Here is a 22,030-nt window from a genome sequence, read left to right as displayed (position 1 = left end):
GAAAATGGTTAAAATATCATATTTCCTATTTAGATAGAACAAAATGATCTGAGAAAGAGTTGTAGGGCATTAAATTTCCTAAAGAAATGAGCTATTCATTTCGCTTTATCAGTTTGGGAAATATGATATTTTGAGCTTTTTCTAAACCCTTAAGTGACTTTTTTAACCCCGCTCTCCCCTATGAATATTCTAAAAGCGTCTATTGGAGAAATTAAGAATTCTAACAAGAAATTAAGCGCCAAAAATTCAATGTTCTCTACCAAATCGGATATATGGGGTATGAGAGGAGAAACGATAATAGATAGCGTCTTGAGGTCAACGACAAAAGTTTACTATCAATGATACACATCCGATAGCAAGACTCATTGTTTTTAGTTGTTTGTCTACCTAATCAGAAATATTGGTTAAGTATTTACTTTGATATTTTATAGATATTGATTAAGTACTTCAAGCTTTTTAACTTAGCAAAGCGTTTTTTATTCTCTTTTCCTAAAGCTCCAAAAGCTACACAAGCTGGTAAATCCCTTATTTGCTATGATCCTTTCTTCAAAACTCTTTTGACTACATTAACTGCCTATTAGGTAAGAAATTAAAAAGCTTTAATTTAAATTCATTTAAATTCAAGACAGATAGGTAAATGGTATCTGTGCTAAATTTTAATATTCATGATTTATGATCATTCTTAATGAATTAGTATGCGCTGATCAAAAAGTTAACGTCCACTTTCGGTGGTTTATTCCCCCCTTTTTTGCGCATCTGCTCTTACTTTAAAGGTCTTACAGGTATTCATCTCGGAAGTCAATTACAGAGCAATAAAAAGGCGGAAAAGTCAATATATTTTAACTAACCATCACTCATTTCTCTCATTTTCTACACAAATTAGTAGAAATAATTGATTGTCTCCTCCACTAAGCAGCTGTATTTGGGTTATTTAACCTTTTTTTAACATATAAAAATTAAGAGAGAATAAAAAAACGAAATTTTACTTCTAGAATGCGAATGTTATGAATTCTTGATTCTTAACTTGAAATTCGGCCTCACATTTTTGCCCCTTGAAAAGATTGTGTGTAGCATTTTTGGGGGACAAATTGTAAAATATTTTATTCTTCCAATAAAACTCGCATTCACTAAAAACACCTAATGTGGAAAGCATGAAAAGTTTGAGGGGTAAATTGAATTTTTAGTTTCCTAGAGGAATTTGTAGATTTCGCAGAAAAAAATATATTCTGAGCTCATTCATCATTCTAGAAATTCTAGAATAATTCTGACTAAGCTATACTTATACTTAAACATTAATAATTAGTTGGTGTACCACAATTTTCTCTAAAACTGGCAATCCGTTACAATTTCATAAGAAGTTGTAGAAGATTCAGTAAACATTCAAAAAAAAATACCACTAAAAAAGGAAATTCAGCATAAAATGCAATGTTCAAGAACCTAGAAATTGAGACATTAAAAAGAATTTATTACAAACCTTCCACGCCAGACCATGCGGAATTTAAATTTCTCTCGTGGATGAACTTGAGCAAAATGTAGGAAGATATTTTTCACCTTTAAAAATGACTTTCCTCGCACCTCGTCCGGGAAGTGCGCACTTCCCGCACTTCCTCGCGATCCCCTCAAGATTCTTCCTGTTTGCCGCGTGCACTCGGAAGCCCCGCCGTGAATCAACAGAGCGCGTCACAGCCATGCAGAAAATACAACAATCAATCATCGTTCGTGAACTTTCTGCAAGTGCCCATGAAGCAGGTTGTTATCGCCAAAAACACCCGCCAAAATAAAACCAGTGGTGTCATTTTTTTACATTTTTATTTGCGATTTTTCGTGTACTCTTTTTCCTTTTCGAATATAATAATTCAATAAAAAAAATCAGTTGGTTTTCATTTCTTTGAGATATCAATATTTTTTTCACTTCTCATTCATTGTTTCATTATAGTTTCTTTTTTTTCCATATCATCAATTCATTATAAAAATGTAATAAGTTTTGCAAAATAAATTATTAAATAAATGTTTATTTTAATTATATTTTTTTAGGAAAATTTGCTCTTGATTTATCTTGCTGTATTTTTTGTTGCTTTCTAAAGTATTTTATTAAAATATAAATTGCAGAATATAAAAAAAAGGAGAATAAAATTGTTTCTCATCCGTTCAGACACATAATATAAATAATATAGATAGAATAATTATATAAAAAAAATTACAAATATTATTTTAGCGGTGAAAAAAAAACACATATAAAAGGATACGTAGACATTTTATGGACTTTTTCTGCTTTATTATTTATTTTATTTTCTTTTATAATTAATTTCTTTTCCCTCTAGCGTGAAAAACGAGTGAGAGAAAAATAAATAAAAAAAATATGCAAATTGATGTGGAAAGAGGGAGAAATTATAAAATATACAATTTATTTGTTTTTAAATCAGAATTAAATATAAAATAAATAGAATATATATTTTGTATATAAAAAAAATTGTCACACGAATTTAGTTCTTTTTTTTCAAAAGTTTTTTCAGTGCAATTTCAGGATTCTTTTTTCTAATTTATTTCATCTTACTTTTTTATTTAGTTTTTTTTTGTGCGGAGGGTAAGATTCATATCCTGGAATGTTAAATGGAAAGTCCTTGAGATTTATTGAAATGCAGAAAATTATTTTTTTTTTCATTAAATTATTTCTGTGTGCGACAACTTTTTGAACACCATAGAAAAATTATGCATTATGCCATTGTTTTTTTTTAAATAATAATAATAATAATAATTACACAAAATATAATAAAAAAAATATGAGGGGATTATAGTAAATTATTACAATATATTTGTCATTAGTTTTCAAAATAAATAAATTTTCAATTTCTTAGATAATATTTTTTTCAAACAACTTAATTATTTAATTTTTCTTTTCACTTCATCTATCTCCAAATATTTCTCCAAAATTATTTTTTCCTTTAACTTCTTTTTTTTCTCTTTTTTTTGTTGTATAAAATATTGTTCAAGGCAGCTTAGTTGAAAATTTTCATGTAAAAAATATAAATTATATTTTTTCTTCATCAAATTCATATTAAGGGAAGACATTTGATTTCTTTTTTACTCTCTTATTCTTTTTGTAGAAATATATACTTTGTCTTTTTCTTTTAATCAATCTAATTTTAAAGATTTTCATTTTTATATTTAAAATATTTTATACCTGATTCTCTGTTAATTCTCTTTAATATATATTTTTTCTTTTAATATTGCAATTCGAAAGTGAACCTTTAAAAAATAATATATTTTATTATATAAAACTCTAAATTAAAGCAAAAAAATAGAAAAAAATAAAGAAATTGCAAAATAAAAATAGGAGAAAGTTTCATTTTAATCCATTTAATTCCAATTGATTTTTTCTTAAATCAAACATGTTTTTTTTTTTACATAAATAGTGTATGAAAATCTTTGCATTATTAAAAATATATATAAATGTATAAAATAAATCAATTTCACAAAATATAAGGAAAAAAAACTTAAATAATAATTCCTTATTGTTTTTTAAATATACTTTTTTTCTTGTTGTAACACATACGAATTGCATATAAATGGCCCCTTCGATAACTCTTTTTCTTGTTTGTCGTCACTAATTCTCGTACTATGTAGGTAAATATTTCAAAAAAAAAATTAAATAAATCATTTTTAAATATCTTTTCACAGAGTTTAATAAAATAGATAGTAAAGTGAAGACTTTGTTACTATTAGTCAATAGAAAGCTTTTGAAATTTTTACTGGCAATTTCTTTTTTTCCTTTTTAAAACATTTCAGACTTATATTTTTCAAAAAATCAAGCGATATCTTTTCTTTTGAACTATTGAAAAAATAAAATCCAAAATGATGTGAAACAAGAATAATTTTTATAGACAAAATTTCTTTCACTTTTTCGACTATTTTTTTCGTAATAAATTGGGAAAAATTGGGATTTTTTGAGAAAGAATTAAAATACATATGTTTTAAATTTTATTTAGATTGAAATTATCGCAATAATTCCTTTTCTTTAGTATCCAAAAAACACACACACAAACACAGCCGAAAAGTCACTGTTTTCCCAATTTTATATTTTTTTCATTTTATAACGTGTCTCACTTTTTATGTAAATAGAAAAATTGTTTTGAAGAAAAAAGAGTTGAAGGAGGTAAAAGCACAAAAAGAAGGAAATTAAGAAAAAAAACTCTACAAACTAATATAAATTATATTATGCAAAATAAAATAGCTATGTTTTATAATATTCTTCTTTTCTGTGTATATTAAAAAAAACATCACCGTAATTAGACATAAAATTAATATTTTGTATCTTTTTTTTCTGTCTATCCACTTTATCTTTTTTCATTTTTAAATAACTACTTTCTAATAAACCTGGAATCCCTTTTTTTATTTACATAAATAAGTTTTGATAGTATAAAAAAAAATCATCGTGGTTATTTTATTCCATAAATATTTTCTTAAACTTTTTTTTCTCTGCACACACTATACATTTAAAGAAAAACCAAAAATATTACTAATAGAAAAAGAAACGAGAACATTGGTTTTCATGATTTTGATGCAAAAGTTCGTACGATGCAAGTTCATTCCTTTTCTTCTCAATACATTCTATCATTCAAATAATAAGGCACAATAAGGTGATACCAATTTTTGAGAGAAAGAAAAAACAACATCTGTTACACATTTTTTTAGTCCATTGTTGGTTGAAATCTCTTTCATCGCGGGGGAAAAAAGAAGTAAATGTGATTAGAAAGTAAAAGTTTAAAAATAATTTTAAAAAATAGCACAAAAATAAATTAATTGACTTAATATATTTATAATTAATTAAAATAATTTACGCTTCTTCTCACTTTTCTATATGCTAATTTTGTTTCTTTTAGCTGTGATTCTTTCTTCAAAGAAGCACAGCTTCTGTGTACACTCAAAAATGCAAAGTCGTCAGATCGGGCTCAAACTTGGGATAAGCACGAATTAGGGTCCCCACATTCCAAAAAACGGTGGCGCCAAAAATCTTTCCGGCCGGCCGGCCGGCCGGCCGGCCGGCCGGAGTATAACGCTAAATTGCGCGAAAACGGTAATAGATAGAGACTTGCGGTCAACGGCAAAGTTAATATATCGGGTGGAAGAAATCCGATTATGAGATCAAATTTTACCTCCCACCCCCCCGTCCGCCATTTTGGAACACCCCTAAATTTTGTTTTCGCTATATCTCAGCCCCTGTAATAGCTAGAGGGCTGAAATTTTGATATGTTGTAGGGGCCATCAAGACCTTTCCAACGATACCTTATTTTCGGAAATCGACCAAGCCGTTTAGCCAATATGGCCGCCACAATTTTTCATCGAAAATTGGCTATAACTCGAGAACGGCTTGACCGATTTTGATCAACTCGGGCTCAAATGAAAGATATTAACGAGCCCTACAACTGCTCGGAACATCGCAAGTTCAAAAAATGACCGCAAGTGGCGCTAAAATCGAAAACAAAATTTTCGATGAGTTTTCGATGAATATCTCGAGCACGGCTTTATAGAATTGCTTCATTTTTTGATATATTATAGTTGACTATAATATCTATCACCATGCCAAAAATGAAGAAAATCTATGTAGCCGTTCCGGAGATATCGCGTTTTAAAGTTTACATGTCATATCTTGAGTTGCATAAGTCCAACGTCCCGCGAAGCGGGGCGTTTTATATATACACATATAAAATTAAATAAAATATATATAAATGCATAGATATATACATTATATATATACATATAAAAATGCAAAGATAAATATATAAAAACTGCAAAGATAAATAATAAATATAACATGGATGGAACAGTATAAAGCGAAAGAACGGTAAGTAAAACTTACGGGCTGTGATTCTTTCTTTGTCAGTGAAATGTGAAATTGACGAAAAATTGAGGATAGGCAAATTTTGAGGAAGGCTTTCTCGCGTACCGAATCACAGCCAACGCCCACGATTAAGGCTTTTCACATAATTTCTTCGCGTTGGCTGTGATTCGGTGCGCGAGAAAGCCTTCCTCAAAATTTGCCTATCCTCAATTTTTCGTCAATTTCACATTTCACTGACAAAGAAAGAATTACAGCCCGTAAGTTTTACTTACCGTTCTTTCGCTTTATACTGTTCCATCCATGTTATATTTATTATTTATCTTTGCATTTTTTTCTTCTTTATCTGAATTCACTCACTGTTGTGTTTCCTCCATTTTCAATTTTCGCCTTAAAATTATTCTTTTTTTTTTAAATCCATCAACGGTAAAGCACTTATTTTTCTACATACACTGTCTTCCGTTTTGAGAATGTTGGAAAATTTTTTGCAGAAAATTTTATGATTTCTGTACAAAGAAAAATCGACAATTTCAGCATTTTTTTCCATCAAAAATGGATTTTAACGGGGGCGATTGATTCTTCAATTTTATAGTAAAGAATCGGAAAATAAAGTGATAACTTGCCTGTGGATGGCGCTGCTACATGCGGCGTAGATGTCTCTACTATCGCCTAAATGGCGAGATTATTGAGGGAATCAATGGTTGAACTGAGACGATTGAACACTGGTAGACGTGTCTCAAGTTCATTGGGTGGTGGTGATGCCCCAGGGCTGAGTTCCCGTGGGCTCTGGGGTGGACTCAGGGATGGTGGTTGCGGTGGTGGGGCCATGAAGCCACCTTGTGGAAAAATGGCGTGTGCCATCAAGCTCCCCTCGACCGCGGATGATGGTGTAACTTCCCCAAAGAAGCTCGGCACGCTGTTGGTTGGAGAAAGAGATCCCGTGGGGCTTGCACGATCACTCCCGGTTGACATGCTTAGTGCTGGACTGAGTGGAAGATTCCCCCCAAGTTGTCCAGCTGCAGCAGCTGCCGCCATTGCAGCACCCCTATTGAGTAGCACAAGACGCTGTTGCTGCTGTTGCTGAGTTGAATTCTGCTGATTCTGCATCCCAAGACGTGCTTCCTCGGCATTGTGGACAAAGTGGCATCGTGGCCCATATGGGCAATAGCCCACACTATGGAACGTTCGGCAGAGTTCCGTCTTGTACTTGGGATGGCGCTGCAAATTTCTCAATTCATACATCCCATGAGCAAATTGGCACTTATCACCGTATTTACACTCGCCCGCCTCCTCGAATGGTCGACAGAGTTCAGTCTTGTATCTAAAAATATAAGAGGAAATGTTTCTTTTTTAGTTTAATACTCTCAGTCAGCGCTATCTGTGAATTGAATGAGTGAACTTCTTTATTTTATTTGTTCATTAATTACTACATTAGATGCACAATGATTTTTAGGGAGCCTGTACAACTTGTTGTAAAGTCAAGAGAGCATTAATGCGAATAAAGTCCTTTATTCTTTAGAATTCTTAATTTTAAAAAAAATAATTTATTGTAAATGTGGGTTTACTATTTAACCTAATTTTAGCTGTATATTATAGCATATTTCTAAAGCCCTAGGCGCGCATGTTATTTTGTGAATAACATGATGAGATACGTGCAAGAGAGAAGCAATCTTCTGGTTGACCCTTGGATTGACCCCTTGGAGTTGGTAGATAATAAAATTATTATGTTTTTAAATAAATACACACACACATGGAATGGAATACCATTCATCGATTGATAAAAACTATCTAATCTCAAAATGTTACACGCTGACAGTCTCAATTGCATTGCGCAACAACTTCCTGCAAGTGAAATGGAATTTTTCGCGAGTACAGAAATTATAAACTTCTAATTTTGTGGCGTCACTTGTGTGCACACATTTTCATTTGCAAAAAAACATACAAAATGTTGAATATTATATATTTATAAGCTATATTCAACCACATGGCAGATAAGCATTATGCAGAATGCATAAATTTCATGAAATGTTTGGATGCCTTGGGCAATATACATATCTATGTGTATAGGGGGGGAATTGCAGCATGATCGCTTAATCGATAAATTAGTCAGAGGCACTAATTAAGAGGAAATATCTCGAAAGACACCAAGAGTCATGAATCATGGGGTTTTGGCGGAAAACATTTCGTTTTGCCACTCTTTTTTTTTATCTCACTCAATTAGACACAATGATCGAGTATAATAAATTCACCTCGTTCTTTTTTTTTGAGGTGAATTGCTTAAGATTTGAGACGCGAAAAAATATGTATTTCATGGTTCTCTCGCAAGAGATGCCTGCGAAATGCTGGATGAATTTGCAATATGACGATGTGAGTGATGAATTAATTGACATTTATCTCTAATTTCTGTCAAATCTTATGAAATGTGATTAATCGCGATTTGAGATTCATTGGTTATATATGAAATCCTCTAAACCCATAGAGTTACGCTAATGCAATAATTCTTGTTTTTTTCGTGCATTTGCCGATGGATTTTAATTTTGATGTTTTTTTTTACAAAACCCGCGTGTCTGTAAGAAATTTGATGAGAAAGACACAATGTTGGTGCAATTGCGAATCACCAGCAAAGAAAATAATTCGTTTTTTTTTTGTGGTTGTTGCTCATACCTTTTGATATCTGTCGTTTTTTTTTGGCGGGTTTTTATCTTTCCATCAACGATGATTGCAGAGAGGGAAAAATTTGATTTGAAAGCAAAGGTAATTTATTTTGTGAAATGAATAGAATGTAATTTTTTTTTTATAACTTGCATGTGTGATAGACAAATTTGGAAATGAGGGCTTCTTTTTTTCTATATGCATTGTTTTTCCTTATTATTTTCATCGTAACAACAAAATACCTATCTATATATGTATGTAATGTATGTGAGCTTTTCCTCAATCTGTGGAAACTTGTTGCTCGGTCAGTAATAACGCATTTTTTTCATCTTTTCGCATTTACCGCGAAGCCGCATTGGGATAGTTCAAGAGTGGAACGTCTGTGGTGGGTTTGTTGGCGCGACTCGTTGCGCGCGCTCGCGCACGCTTCAGAGAAAAAAAAAGCAGCAGCATTTTGTGCAGCAACACAACAACAGCAACATAATCATACAATAATAATAATAAAAGACAGAAACACAAAAACCTTGGAAAAAGTGAAAACGGTAAATTATCGAGTCGCGAAAACGTTATGAAACTCCTCAATGTGGCGCTGTGCTGCACAATCAACTTATTTCTCCCATCTCTTTCGCACCGTTGTGGTCTTATCACCTGTGTCATCGCTCTCTCACTCACTCCATACTATGTGGTGCGATTAAAGAAAGCAAAAGTCTATAAAAATTTCCCCCCTTTTCTCCCTCCTCCCATCCTATGTATATACCAACACTTATAATGCCCTCTAGGTGTTTTTTACGCAAAAAATAAAAACCTGAAGAAAAATGAAGAGACGGCACCTATGTATAGGAAAGAGTAAGAGACGAAGAAGTGAAAGTAAAATGTTGGAGACAAGTTGCAATTTTTACTTTCATTCTCCGCATCTCATTGAAAACGAATTTATTGGATTATGTTGCGTATATACAACATGAGTGAGATGGAGAATGAACCCAGACGGATGGATGCAATTAATTTTTCTCTCACAGAGGGCATCAGAAATTTGTGCCGCAGGCCAATGTGTATAAAATCACGTAATTAATTATACCATCTATATATACCAACAACATAAACATAATATATATTTCTTCTTTCCTATACACAGATTTATTACGATTCCACATCGTTTTGTGCGAATTTTACATTATTCTTTATCCATTTTAATCTTCATTTACACCCCAAAAAAAAAACAAAAAATAATTTCCAAATCTGCAAAAATTGCACGAAAATTTCACATTATAGTGATGTTGAGAAAAATAGTTGCAACGGCAAGTTATTTTACAAAATTTTGACCAGAGCATTTGTACACATCAACCTAACCGGAATAAGAGTTACCTTTTTAGACGAAGGTTGGGTAAAATAGATATTTAGCAATATATGTATGTGTATTGTGCTCATGGGAGAGAGTTAAAAGAAATTAATAATTTTTAAGAAATTTCCCGGTATATAATTTCGCATAACTTTTTTATTCTTCTGTAAAAAAAAAGAGTAGGGAAGGGAAAATTACTTATAAAACTTAGGGAAAAACTCTTTTTTCACTATATTGGCTTTTCCTTAGAACAATAATAAAGTAACTTAAAATAAAAACATCAAAAGAAATTTAAAAAATTAACACCAAATCATAATATACCTATAAATTAAGTTATATGAACACGATGTCACTAAAATTTAACATCTAATAACACCTATTAGTCTCATTACAAAAAAAAACACCACTTGATTTCATTTTTGCGTCACATTGCCCCACCTTCCCCTAATTAGTGTTACCGGCCTGTGTGGAGTTTATAATAGCGAGAGCTTTTAAAAACATTCCCCCCACTATTTTAGGGAACACCACGGTATTCATAATGCTTGCGTCAGTGTATTTTTAGCGCTGATTATGCCATAGAGAATTTTCAATTGTCTTAATTGTGCAAATTTCCATTTAGTATCTGATTTAATTACACGTGGGGTTTTTGAGATTTTTCCATTGATGAATTGGCGACTTTTTTTGCATGCCTTCAGTGTGTGCTCAAGCACTTGAGAACCTCCTCAAGCAAGAGTTCCCATTTTTTTTTGTTTTAATTTTCAAAAGCAACCAAGAGATTGTGAGAGATATTTATGCCTCTTGCTATATAATTAATTCCCATATACGATAAGATTACAAGTATTTTGTGGTATAGAGATCACAATCAGTGATTCACCTGCCTGTAAATCCTACCCTAATTAAATTTTCTTTATACTGAATTCAATTTTCTGCGAAAATTCGCGGATTTTTTTGTAAATATTGACATGACTGACCTTTTGAATTTTCATTCTTTACTTTATTAGTACCTACAATTTATTTACACATTTCGGGCACATCATAAGCCTCTACAAGTGAATCACTCTTGAGTCACAAATAGTTGCTCTTAAAAATGCTGAAAATCTTCAAGAAGTATTTCCATTTGAGTGTGCGTAATTTTTAGCATTCTTCAATTGTAGATTTCTTTTATTTTCGAAGGATTTTTTTTTATTTCTAAGGAATGGTATTCCTGATAAGAAAGAAACTTTGCTTTTGAGAATAACAAAGAGCAACTCTGTGGAATTTTACGATAAGAAACATCGGAAGATTCTATTACAAAATTTGATGCAAATCGCATTTTTGAAAGGCCCAAACATTGGAACAAAACCAAAGAGAGAATGTAAGATAAATGTGAGTGGAAAGTTTATGGTATTATGTATATTGTGCTAAGAACTGGAGAGGTAAAAGTGATTCTCAAATAATGAAACGTTTCTCAGAAATAGAATGTTGGAAAAGAAAAAGATATAGGGAATGTTGTTTTTTGTGGCTTTTGAACCACTTAAAATTCATGTGCCGGTAGAATTTCCATATTTAATTCTGAATCATCTTTCTTAGTGCTAAAAGAAAAAAAAAAGCTCAGCTGAATTCTTAATTTTAATTTGTTGAGGTGTTGCCTTTTGGGCAATCGAATGATTCAGCAATATACAATTAATGCAAATTAGGGTTGAATTTAATAATTCGTGATTAGAGATTGAATTGTGCAAAAGTTTGCAAAAAATCGATACATTTACTAAAATATTATGTGTCTGGAATGGAATGTTTTGCATGATATAGAGAAGAAATGAGCAAATATTAATGTAAATATTTGGGTTTTTTTTTACACAACACCTGTTATCATTTTTTTCTTTTATTCTTTCCTAAAGAGAGTTATGATTCATACAATTCCGGAAAAACAGCAGTTTATTGAATATTGAAATGCTTTTCGTTTGATATGACAAAATGCAAAATAATTTTATTCAATAGAAAGAGGAATGTTGATATCACTGATATATTAGAAACGGAAAACTTTTAATTTTCTTTTTTTTTTAAATTTTTTTTAGCACCACGTGGTCAACTACCACTTGTCAGAGTTTTAAATCCCTATAATCTGTATTTTTTTCGACTTTTAGAACAATTAACTAATACTAGAAGGGGTGCCTTCTTAGGGTTTAGAAAGTAGGTATAAAGGGTATAAATCCCTAATCCTGTACTCAAAGAATTTAGGTCTAAATTCCAAAAAACATGCCTAACATAACGGCTGGATTTGTGAAATTTCTTTTGCTTTTAAACACTGAGAACTCTTTATTTTAATTCCCTTAAGGCTCAAATATTTTATTTAATTTTTTGATTCCAATAATAGAATTCTAAGTTTAAATCGAATATATGAGAAATTTTTCAAGTTTTGCTTAAACTTCATGAGAAGGTCAAGGTTATTTTTCATATTTATCGTCTTTTTTTCGCTTTTTTAAACTCTCCCTGAACAAATAAATTTGAAAAAAATAAAATTCATAATTCCTTGAAATTTAAAACTCACCTAGAAGTATTGACTTGAGGTAGTGGCTCAGATTGCGTCCTCTCGAGTTTCCGGTGTCCGCCCAGGTTCTCGATGATGGTGTTAACAAAGGTGGCAACATTGGTACCATTTGTTGCTCCAGCAGCTCCATGGGGGTGGCTCACGGCCCTCTGCAATGCACTGTGAATGATCATCTTGTGATTGTGTTGCTGTTGATGCTGCTGTGCCGCAGCTACGATCAATTGTTGCTGCAGAAGCGAATGCTGCGGAGGTGCCCCATTGTGGCCCGACAGTGACACACTGTAGTTTTTGTTGGCATTTGTGGCACCGATCACATTGTTGTTGGTGGCACTCGCGATCGCCTGAATACCACCCCCACTCACGACATTCCCATTCGACCGTGTCTGATTCTGACTCTGAAATGAGATTTGAGGAAGAGAAAAAAAACATTTTACTTAACATCGCCAATCAATCAAAGCTATTATTCCTACATTTATTTTTATAATTATTTATTTAATAAATTTATTTATAAGCTTTCATATCAATCTGCAGTGCTATATAGAATTAAATGTAGCATTTGGTGGGGGATTGAAGGAGTGAAAAAAAACAAGAGTTAATTTAAATAAATCTCGCATTAATTGAGAGTGTCAATTTATTTGACAATTGACACAGACCGGGGGACAAAGAGTGTGTGACACTGAAGAATTTTGATGCTAAATCATTTGGCGCCATAGCAGTGGAAAATCGCCCCGAGGGCTTCATAGATATTTTTCTGACCCACAAACACACCAACTCACTTGCTTACTTTGCTCCATCATCCACTTTACTCTTCTCTCCCATCCTCAACTATATTTTCAAAATAATCATAAAATTTTATGCTATTTATTTACAGAGCTCCCTCGAGTGAAGAATTCCCCAATCAAAACAATAAACAAGCCAAAATCGTAACAAACCTTCTTCTCCATTTGAAATACCTCTCAATTGGTTGGTAGATTAAAATTTTGAGAACGCTAAATTTTTTTTCTTCACTTCACCACTTCTTTCCTTTTCCAAAAAAAAAAATCAACAGATGTTAATCACCACGTAGAAAAACTTTTCCGATAATTTAAACTTAAATATACTTAATGTTTGCCAAAATAGATAAACACATTAAAATAAATTTACACCATTCTGCCAAAATTGGTATATAATGAGAAACAAAAATACGACTAAAACCAGGAAAAGTCTACTTTATTAATTACACGGAAAACCCCCAGCAATTTTCGCACAAAATTACCCACAACTCCATTAGGTTTCTCATTTAAATTGATAATAGTGGATTTAGTTGCAAATTTAGCTTGTTTTACGACTTGCTTTCCCATACGGCAGACACATGTTGCAATAAAAAAAAATCCGCATATTTCGCCCACGTTTTTGCCTTTTTTTATTTATTGTTTTTATTTTCGAAAGAAAAAAAATCATAAATCTATCGATAAATTTCAATCAACATGCAACGTGCTGCGAAATAACCCTCCTTCCTCACCGCATGATTACAAAATTAGTCACTTGATATGCCAAAGCTATATAGCAATTATGACGTGATTGGAAGTGATGCTGAGAGATCAAAAGTAAAGCGTATTAAAGACAATTTGCATTTCATGGGAGAGGCTCCTAATATACTAAAAGTCAGCGAGTGAAATGCCTCACTTTTTTGCCCATTGTACACATACACCCTTTGCCAAAATAATAATACTATAACTTTCACTCTCAATGGCGTGCCGGCAATCGCAGGCAAAATTGACATAGAGAAAGAAATATTCGAGATGCGCAACTTTTATCACCAACAAAAACGACTTTATCTCCAAGTCTCATTTTAAGCTCATTTTAGCTGTCGTTTCGTATTTTTCCACAACGTTTTTTCGTTATTATTGAAATAGAAAAAAAAATGCTTTACAAAATGTATATAGGATGTCTCCGAAAGAAATAGCCATAAAACTTTTTTTCAAGTTCGTGGAAATTATTATGGAAACAGTATCACTCATCAGTAATCGGTTTTTGTGACCATTCCCGCCATTTCATCATCTCACCACAAAATTTTACGCGTATTTCGTAAAGAGTTGTAAAATATATTAATGATTTCCAGACATTTTAAAATGTGTTGAAAAACAGAATTAAGTTAAATTTGCATAATTTTTTGGAAAAAAAATAAGAGTATAAACTTATTTCATGCATATAAGATTAACTAGGAAATCTATGTCTATTTTTAAATCATTTAAATAAAGATCTTTAAAATTTATTAAAAGTGGCTTATTGTGCAAAAGAAAAAAATTTAATTCTAGCTTCCGAGTTTTATGTGAAGTTTATTTAATTCCTTAAATAATTTATTTTGAACTTTAAGATCTTTTAAATGCAAAAATGTCCTTTATAAATCCTAAATTTCCACAATTATCAGAAATCATAATCTTTCTGAATTCTCTGATTAAAATATACCCAATACAGTGACTTCAGAACATCAATGTACATATGAATAAGAAACCTTAAGGGCAGATTATTCAGTAGCATTATGTGTACATTTACGAGTCTTTTGCAGAATCTGTTTTTTGTTCTTATGTTGTAATTTCATATTAAACCGGCTTAAATTCCCCCCAACATTCAACTCCAATCATCTCAATTGAACACTCGAGTGTCATTTCTGATGGCTTTCAAGGGCTCAACGGAGTGGCACCCAGAAAAAACAGCCCACGAGGTCCCTCCCAGGGCGATCAGCCCAGTGGAAAGCTCTAATGCGAATGGCAGCAGCAAGTGAATGTGTTTAGTTGTGTTCACGTTTCGCTTCGTTTCCAATTCCGGGAGGCACAGAGTGTGGAAAGAATTCTCTTTATATATACATATGTGTATACATTATATTTTTGTTCAATTTTTGCACAGATAGATGAAATATTTTCATTTTTCTCTGGCGGTAGTCATACAAACTTGGCGGCATTTCTATCCCACTCTCGCCACCAATTGTGTTTTCTTTCGTGCCCACTCTGTTGCAACTGACAAATATATCGCATTATTTCTCTCTGGGTGCACAACAGAAATGAATACCAGCAATTGTTGCTCTTAAAATAAAGCCAGCAATTTTTACACAGAGTGTGTTTTATTTTGTTTTTAGTAATTTTGTCAGTGTGTCGATCTTTTCTTCTCTCCATGTTTTTTCTTTTTCCTCTTTCGTCTTTATTTCATTTTTCAGTAAAAATGGAAAGTGAAACCAAGTGCGTAAATTATTGTAATTGTCGAGGGTGGGAGGAAATGATGAAGAAAAAAAACCCATACACGGAGGGACAATCAAGAAACACAGTGATTGAAATTAATGTAGAAATTGTAGAAACAATGAAATGTCTAGAGAAAGATAATTCTTCGTTTGCTTTTTTTTTGCATTTCACCATGTATGACAAAAAACACACTCTTTTGTCAAACTCTTTAATTGCTTTCCTAAAGAGAAAATTCACCAAACAATTTCAATGTTTTTTTTTCATTGTCTTCCAAGAAGTGATTTTCAAAAGTGAAAAAAAAATACAAATCTTTGGCATTTCATGAACGATCTTTGGCAATTTTTCGCTTGATTTCAGTCCACGGAGAGAGAAGTAAATACATTATACGAGTGAAAATTAGTATTTTCCATTTTTGCTAATATATATTTTTTCATGACCGGTTTCACCCCTTTTTCGAGTTCAAGCTCTTTGGTTGAATTGCCATTCAAGGAATTATGTTTTAAAAATTTTACGACCCACAAATACGCTGTTAAATTGGATGAGATTGTAGCGTGGGTTTGTTTATTTCAAACTACATACACCGTCATTCCATAGATCCTAATACGATGGAAAACAAAAATAGTTACATTCTTGCAAAAATAAAATCAAATCAGTTTCATTGCAAAATATAGCTATAAAATGAGAATGTCAGATTCTTGATAGTTCATTACAAATGCAAAAAACGTTTGGATTTGAAATTATCGCAAAATTGTTCGTAACTGAAAATCTTTAGTTTAAGAATCTAGAACTATTTTTTGCATGATTTTGGTTTAAAAAAATTAGCATTTTAAGGAGAGATTAAAAACAGCTTTAAGAGGTAAAGAATCTATTTTTGGGGACCCAATGCCAGTTTTTTCGTGGAAAAATATAAAATCTACAATTTAACCAATAATTCTGACAAATATCTACTATAGATCATGCTTTTTACACAATTTATCGCAGTGAAGTGAATCACAATGAGTATTTGAGTAATACATGATATATCATGAGGATCGCATCACTGATTGCATTGATCAAATATGTAGTGCCTTCGGAAATTCTATTCAGAATACATTAACTACAATAAATGCGTTGTTTAACACCTAGTATTTGCTATCAATCCTTCCTAACACATTTTAGTTTCCCCTGAGAAGTGATTGAATAAACTTTTTTTTTGCAAACAAGCAAAATTCCATTGAATTTTCTCAGTATACAGCAGATTATTTCATACATAGCTATGTATTTCCTACAGCAAACAATGCAGATTTTCTTCTCACTCGATCGTACGAGTTGAAAAACGTAGGTATACGGGTGTTCATTACATTATTTTGCCACATTTGTGTATTTTCGTCAATAGCATGGTGAAAAAAAAAAAACGAACCATACCCAAAAGAAGTGCCATGCCTGACTCTGCTTCATGACTTTGTATCTTATAATGTAAGTAATATAGAAATATTTGACATATTCTCGCGATATTCGTGCAACGGAGGAACGAAAAAAAGCATTTTTATTGTATTTTCTTTCAATTAAACTTAGAATTAAAGGACAATTATCTTATTTATCAGTGAATACGTCGACAATTGAAGGTTTTTACAGCTCGTGTTGTTATTTTTCTTCTCACATTTTTTTCTCTCTCTCTCAATAGAATAACATGGAAAAATAGTACATAGCAAAACGAGAATAGCTAATAAGAGGAAAAGAGGGTATTTAAAAAAAGAAACGAGCATTTTAAAAAAGTCACACTAAACGGAAATTACAGTGAGTTGAGCTTTGATATTGCAATTGATGAATCACACACAAAAGTTGTTTGCTTACATTTTAATTATTTTTACTTGTGTCTCTTTTGCACCTTCGACGTTTAATTTTAATGTCTTGTTCCCTCCAGAAAGGTAATTACACACATTATGTACATAGTGATGGGTATACTCAAAAACACATTTGGCTCGAAAACTAAAAGTTGCACTATTATCCAGTAAACATTCAATTTGAAAAAAAAATTAAATAATTTATAAATAAAAAAAAATAGAACAAACAAAAGTTCTTTAGCATTATTATAACAATTAATTTTTTTTTATATAAAAGATCTTTTCTTTTATTGTGTAAAAAATTAGAGTAATTGTAGGTAATTACTTTAATACAAGAGTAGGGATACACTACAGAACATAAATATTGTTCCATGAAAAGTAGGTAATGATTGTAAAGATTTTTCTAGAGATTCTAAGAAGAGAACTATTATTAGAAAAATAAGTTTACAACTTGTAGTAAGTTTTTCCACGAAACAATAATCTAATCATATTACACATTTTACTTGTAAGATTAGTTAAATATATAAAAATATCCTGGATTAAATTTTCATTAAAAAAAATTTGGAAAACTTACCTTGAGAAGCAAATCGCCAAAATCATAGTATGCCGTTTGATGCATTATGGCTGTAGACATCTTTCTCACTTTTCAAATCCCTTCGTTGTGTGCTGATCTACCTGGGGACTACCTCTTCTTTTTTCTGACCAGAAAAGATCTCTTCTTGGAATTCCTGCCGTTCTTCCTTTTTTTCACAGCAAAAAATGACTTTAGATACACAAACACATTCACGAACTTTTTTCTTTTACTTTTCTCTTGAAATGCAAGAAAAAAAAAACACTCAATTTTTTTCCTCTACTTCCTAATTAGTTGTAGATTGTTAAAAAGCTTTTTTTGTTGCTTCAGTTACGAGATCGGCAAAATCACTGTGAGGTTATAATGTTATTGTTTTCCTTTTTACAACAGACGTAATAATTTAAAACTCTTAATTAATTAAATATTACATTAAAAATCCCTCGTTTTTATTTTGTTAAATAATAATTTTTAAGGGTTTGAGCTTTTAGTTTCTTTTCTCGTTTTTGTGTATTTTTCTTTTTAATTTTGTACCACTCTTCAGGCTACAAGACGCAAATGCACAATTTTTTTTTCCTTTGCAGCAAAGTTCCTTCGAAAAATTAAATCTTTAATTTTTTCCTTTGGGAAATCTCACTTTTGATCCTTTTTTACTGCAAATTGATGTCTTTACTTTTTTTCTCTCTCTCTTTTCCGCCAGATGCGTGGAAAAAATTTGTGACTTTTCTGCATTTACATTGAAGCTGGTTTTTTATTGAAAACTCTTCTAGCATTGAGAAAAAAGATGTCTTATTTTTCTCCGTGCACAAAAACAGCAAATTGCGTGACTGATGCTTTATGCAATCGAGATGTAGTGGCAAAATGTTGAAACACACTGAAATTCTCCAAGTCTCAATCTTTTCTCAGTCTTTGAGCAGAAAAATTGCTCTTTCTGTGTATCTCTTGCCTTTGCCTTCTCTCCTTTCAAAACCCGAAAAACTTGCGTGAAAACTTGTCAAAGAAAAAGAAAACTCGATTTTTGCTGGAGTCTGCGTCTCCGTCTTCTTCTCCTTGCTACTTCTCCACTCGCCGTGCAAATTGCTCGCAAAAGTTTAAATATATACGACGAAAAAAATTGAAACAAGAACGAGTTTAAAAATTGTATTTTGAGGAGGCACCAACTTTATGAGCTAGCTCGACCTCGTTGAACGTGTTAGCAGCGCGCCGTTCTTTTCTATACTGATTTTGAAAATGAAACTTTGTTCTCTCACACGCTGCTGTAGTCGGTTGGTCACGCACACACTACACTCGTAGTCGGCTTTGTGCATTGTATCCCTTTCACGCTCATCACGCCGATCTATTCACTCTCTCTCACTCACTCTCGTTTTCGAATGCGATCGGCATTGTGTACACACATAACCGATCGTCAGTCGGGTAAATACAGTGAAGACTCGCTTTAGATATTTAATTCATAAACGGCCTTACAGTTTACTATACGAGTCATTGATTAAACGCATAGGACCAGTAGCATCAATAGATAAAATACTAATTAATTTTAATCCAAAGATTTTTGATGCGAAGTAAGATGTCTTTTGAATAAGAAAGAAGTTGTTGATTTGCATGGTTATAAGGCTTTCCCAAATAGGATCAAGCTAGGATTTAAACTTACAATCTTTAGATGGTTCGTATCTAGATCTACACCAATTTTGGAAGCTAGATCTATAATTCTCGCATATAGCCCTAGTTGTTGAGCGCATTCAAAAGTTTTTCCATAGGGTAGATCTATAATTTCAATGTGAATCGGATTTAGAACTAGAATTTTTATACATAGTTAAAATACATAATTTTTAACTATTTTTTGTTCTCTGATAAAGATTTTTAATAAATTGTTTGTTTAATAAGGTCATCACACTACAGTTTCAAGAGCTTAGAACTTGATAACTTCTCTGTGAGAGGGAGAGTTGTCGGAGTGCGGACGTAAGAGAGTGTAGACGTGATAGGAGATAGCGACGAGATAGAGGACAAATAACAAGAAGAACTAGGAGTCGAAGGAATACAAGGAAACGGTGAGTACCACAAATAACAAAGAAGAACTAATTCTTTCCAATGTGAACTTTTAACCGTTTTGGTCCTTGGAACCGTGTAGGAGATAACCCCATAAGACGAGCCATTTTTAAGCCTTAAGCATATTTTTTTTACTAAATTGTATTCATTGTAAGTCATGTTTGGTTCAAGCTTTGTTTACAGCGAACCCTCACTGTAAGTGTAAATAATTGAGGTATATAACGAAAACGATAAACATGCAACAAGTAACACCAATACCAACGACCATACGATCCATCTGAGTAATCCCAATAGAGTGCCGACGAGAGCTCCCTCTCGTTTCTTCATTACCATCTCACTCGCACTTTCAAGAGTGCTGCAAAATAAAAACCCTCAAATTACCAACTACAGATGTTTTACGAGACCCCAAGCTAAAATATACATATGTAATAATAATGCATATCCCCAATTTTTTTTAATTCATACTAAATAGAGCGTGAAGACGGACAATTCTGTGTTCTTCAAATACTAGAAGTCACCATAATAATACTTCTTTCTGAGCTTTCGGCTCCTGCTGAACCTTCATCAGGCACTCAAAAGATGAGTATTAAGGATTTATAATTTCTGTAATAATATTTGTATGAATGTACAAGTACATGCCACAAGTATTCGAATACGTCTTGCGAGACCCACTTCAATAAATTACATAATGTTTCAACGCTGGCCTTTGGAGGGTTAAATGCGTTGGGTATATTTTTACAGCCTGATTTACCAGTTCTTATCTTCTTCTCTTTCCTTTCCTCCTATATACCCGTTTACATAAAAACACACATTAAGTATTTATATTATGTACATACATATTCGTATAGCTTCAACATAATAAATAAAAAAATATATATACACACTTGCGAGAAATACGTTAGAAGCACGATAAATTCTGAAACAATATAAGAGATTTTCGTGTTTTTCGTCTGTAGAGATAATTTATCAAGAATAGCCCTCATAGTTGAAATAACCCAAAATTGGAAGATTATTGCAACCTTATATTATATTATTCAAATTCTCCCGTATATATAACTTCAAAATGGTTTCCAATATTATGTATACATACATGATGACCTTTGCTGCTGCTTTTGACTTGGGATTTGGACTTACCTATTGAACGGACAAACTAAACGACATGCGGTCCTAAAAATTCGACACACACTGTAAGTTGTAAAATTATATATACATAGTATACTAAAGAAAAAATACCATAAATATGCCTCGAAATTGTAAAAACCCTACAGGAGGTGCAGGAGAGTACAATACTTTATGCATTTCATGTGAAATTTCTGGAAAAAATCCCTAGCTCAGAAAAAAATGTGACTGACAGTGAAAAAGCCTTTTCAAAAATTCTTATCAATATTTGAGAATCTCCCCGAAAATGTCTTCGATAAGCCTCACTGAGCGCCATCTCAAGAAGCGGAAAAATAAATAGATAATTTTTTTTCATATCGTGACTCTTCCATGGATTAACTGTGATATAGGGTACCTACCTACCTACCTACATATATCCTGTAGACAAGAGTAAGAAAGATGGTTCAAGGACAATTTATTGCGAGAGAATTGGCTCTTTTTTAAAGTAAAATTAACGAAGTAGGAATTTAAAGGAAAAAAAGAACAAAGCTAGAGTCCTTTAAAACCATAAAATAAAGTTCTTGTCGGCTGATTTCTGAATCACACGTGTTGATTAGTCGCGCGGGATTTTGTGCTTACGATTTCGCAATTTCATCGCTTTTTTTCACATCAGCATTTCTCATTTCGCGCGATCTCGTATGAAATCAACAGATAACGAGATTTATTGTGTCTAGCATGATAAGATGAACCTACAAAATACGATGTGGAAAAATTCCCTCCCCAAAACACCAAAAATTATCAAGTGGGGCTCATTGAGGAAAATTGCGTTCTCCATTTTTTTTCGTGTTTGATTATAATCACAAATTTCTCCGCGAGTCACACCACACAAGTACATATATTTTAAATTAATAACAACCACCAATAATTGTGCC

The 22,030-nt window shown here is 32.2% G+C and overlaps 1 protein-coding gene across 3 annotated transcripts; it reads right to left on the bottom strand.

The window, feature by feature from the left end:
* Positions 1-1,792: 1,792 nt before the first annotated feature.
* On the bottom strand, positions 1,793-20,152 carry LOC129797385 (protein TIS11). 3 transcript variants are annotated; one of them, XM_055839872.1, is made up of 4 exons: positions 17,964-20,152; positions 12,352-12,746; positions 6,460-7,157; positions 1,793-3,616 (listed from the first exon to the last, which is right to left on the bottom strand). In XM_055839872.1, exons 1-3 carry the CDS (start codon positions 18,021-18,023, stop codon positions 6,506-6,508), a joined length of 1,107 nt encoding a protein of 368 aa, XP_055695847.1. In that variant the 5' UTR covers positions 18,024-20,152; the 3' UTR covers positions 1,793-3,616; positions 6,460-6,505. The 3 variants fall into 3 exon arrangements, with proteins under 3 accessions (XP_055695847.1, XP_055695846.1, XP_055695845.1); XM_055839871.1 differs by lacking the exon at positions 1,793-3,616 and adding an exon at positions 6,284-6,342; XM_055839870.1 differs by lacking the exon at positions 1,793-3,616 and having other exon boundaries at positions 6,284-7,157.
* Between the last annotated feature and the right edge of the window lie 1,878 nt (positions 20,153-22,030).

This window comes from Lutzomyia longipalpis, chromosome 1 (genome assembly GCF_024334085.1).
Source record: "Lutzomyia longipalpis isolate SR_M1_2022 chromosome 1, ASM2433408v1".
Lineage (NCBI taxonomy): Eukaryota > Metazoa > Arthropoda > Insecta > Diptera > Psychodidae > Lutzomyia > Lutzomyia longipalpis.
Note: the sequence above shows the minus strand (reverse complement) of the source record. Positions and strands in the feature narration are given on the sequence as shown.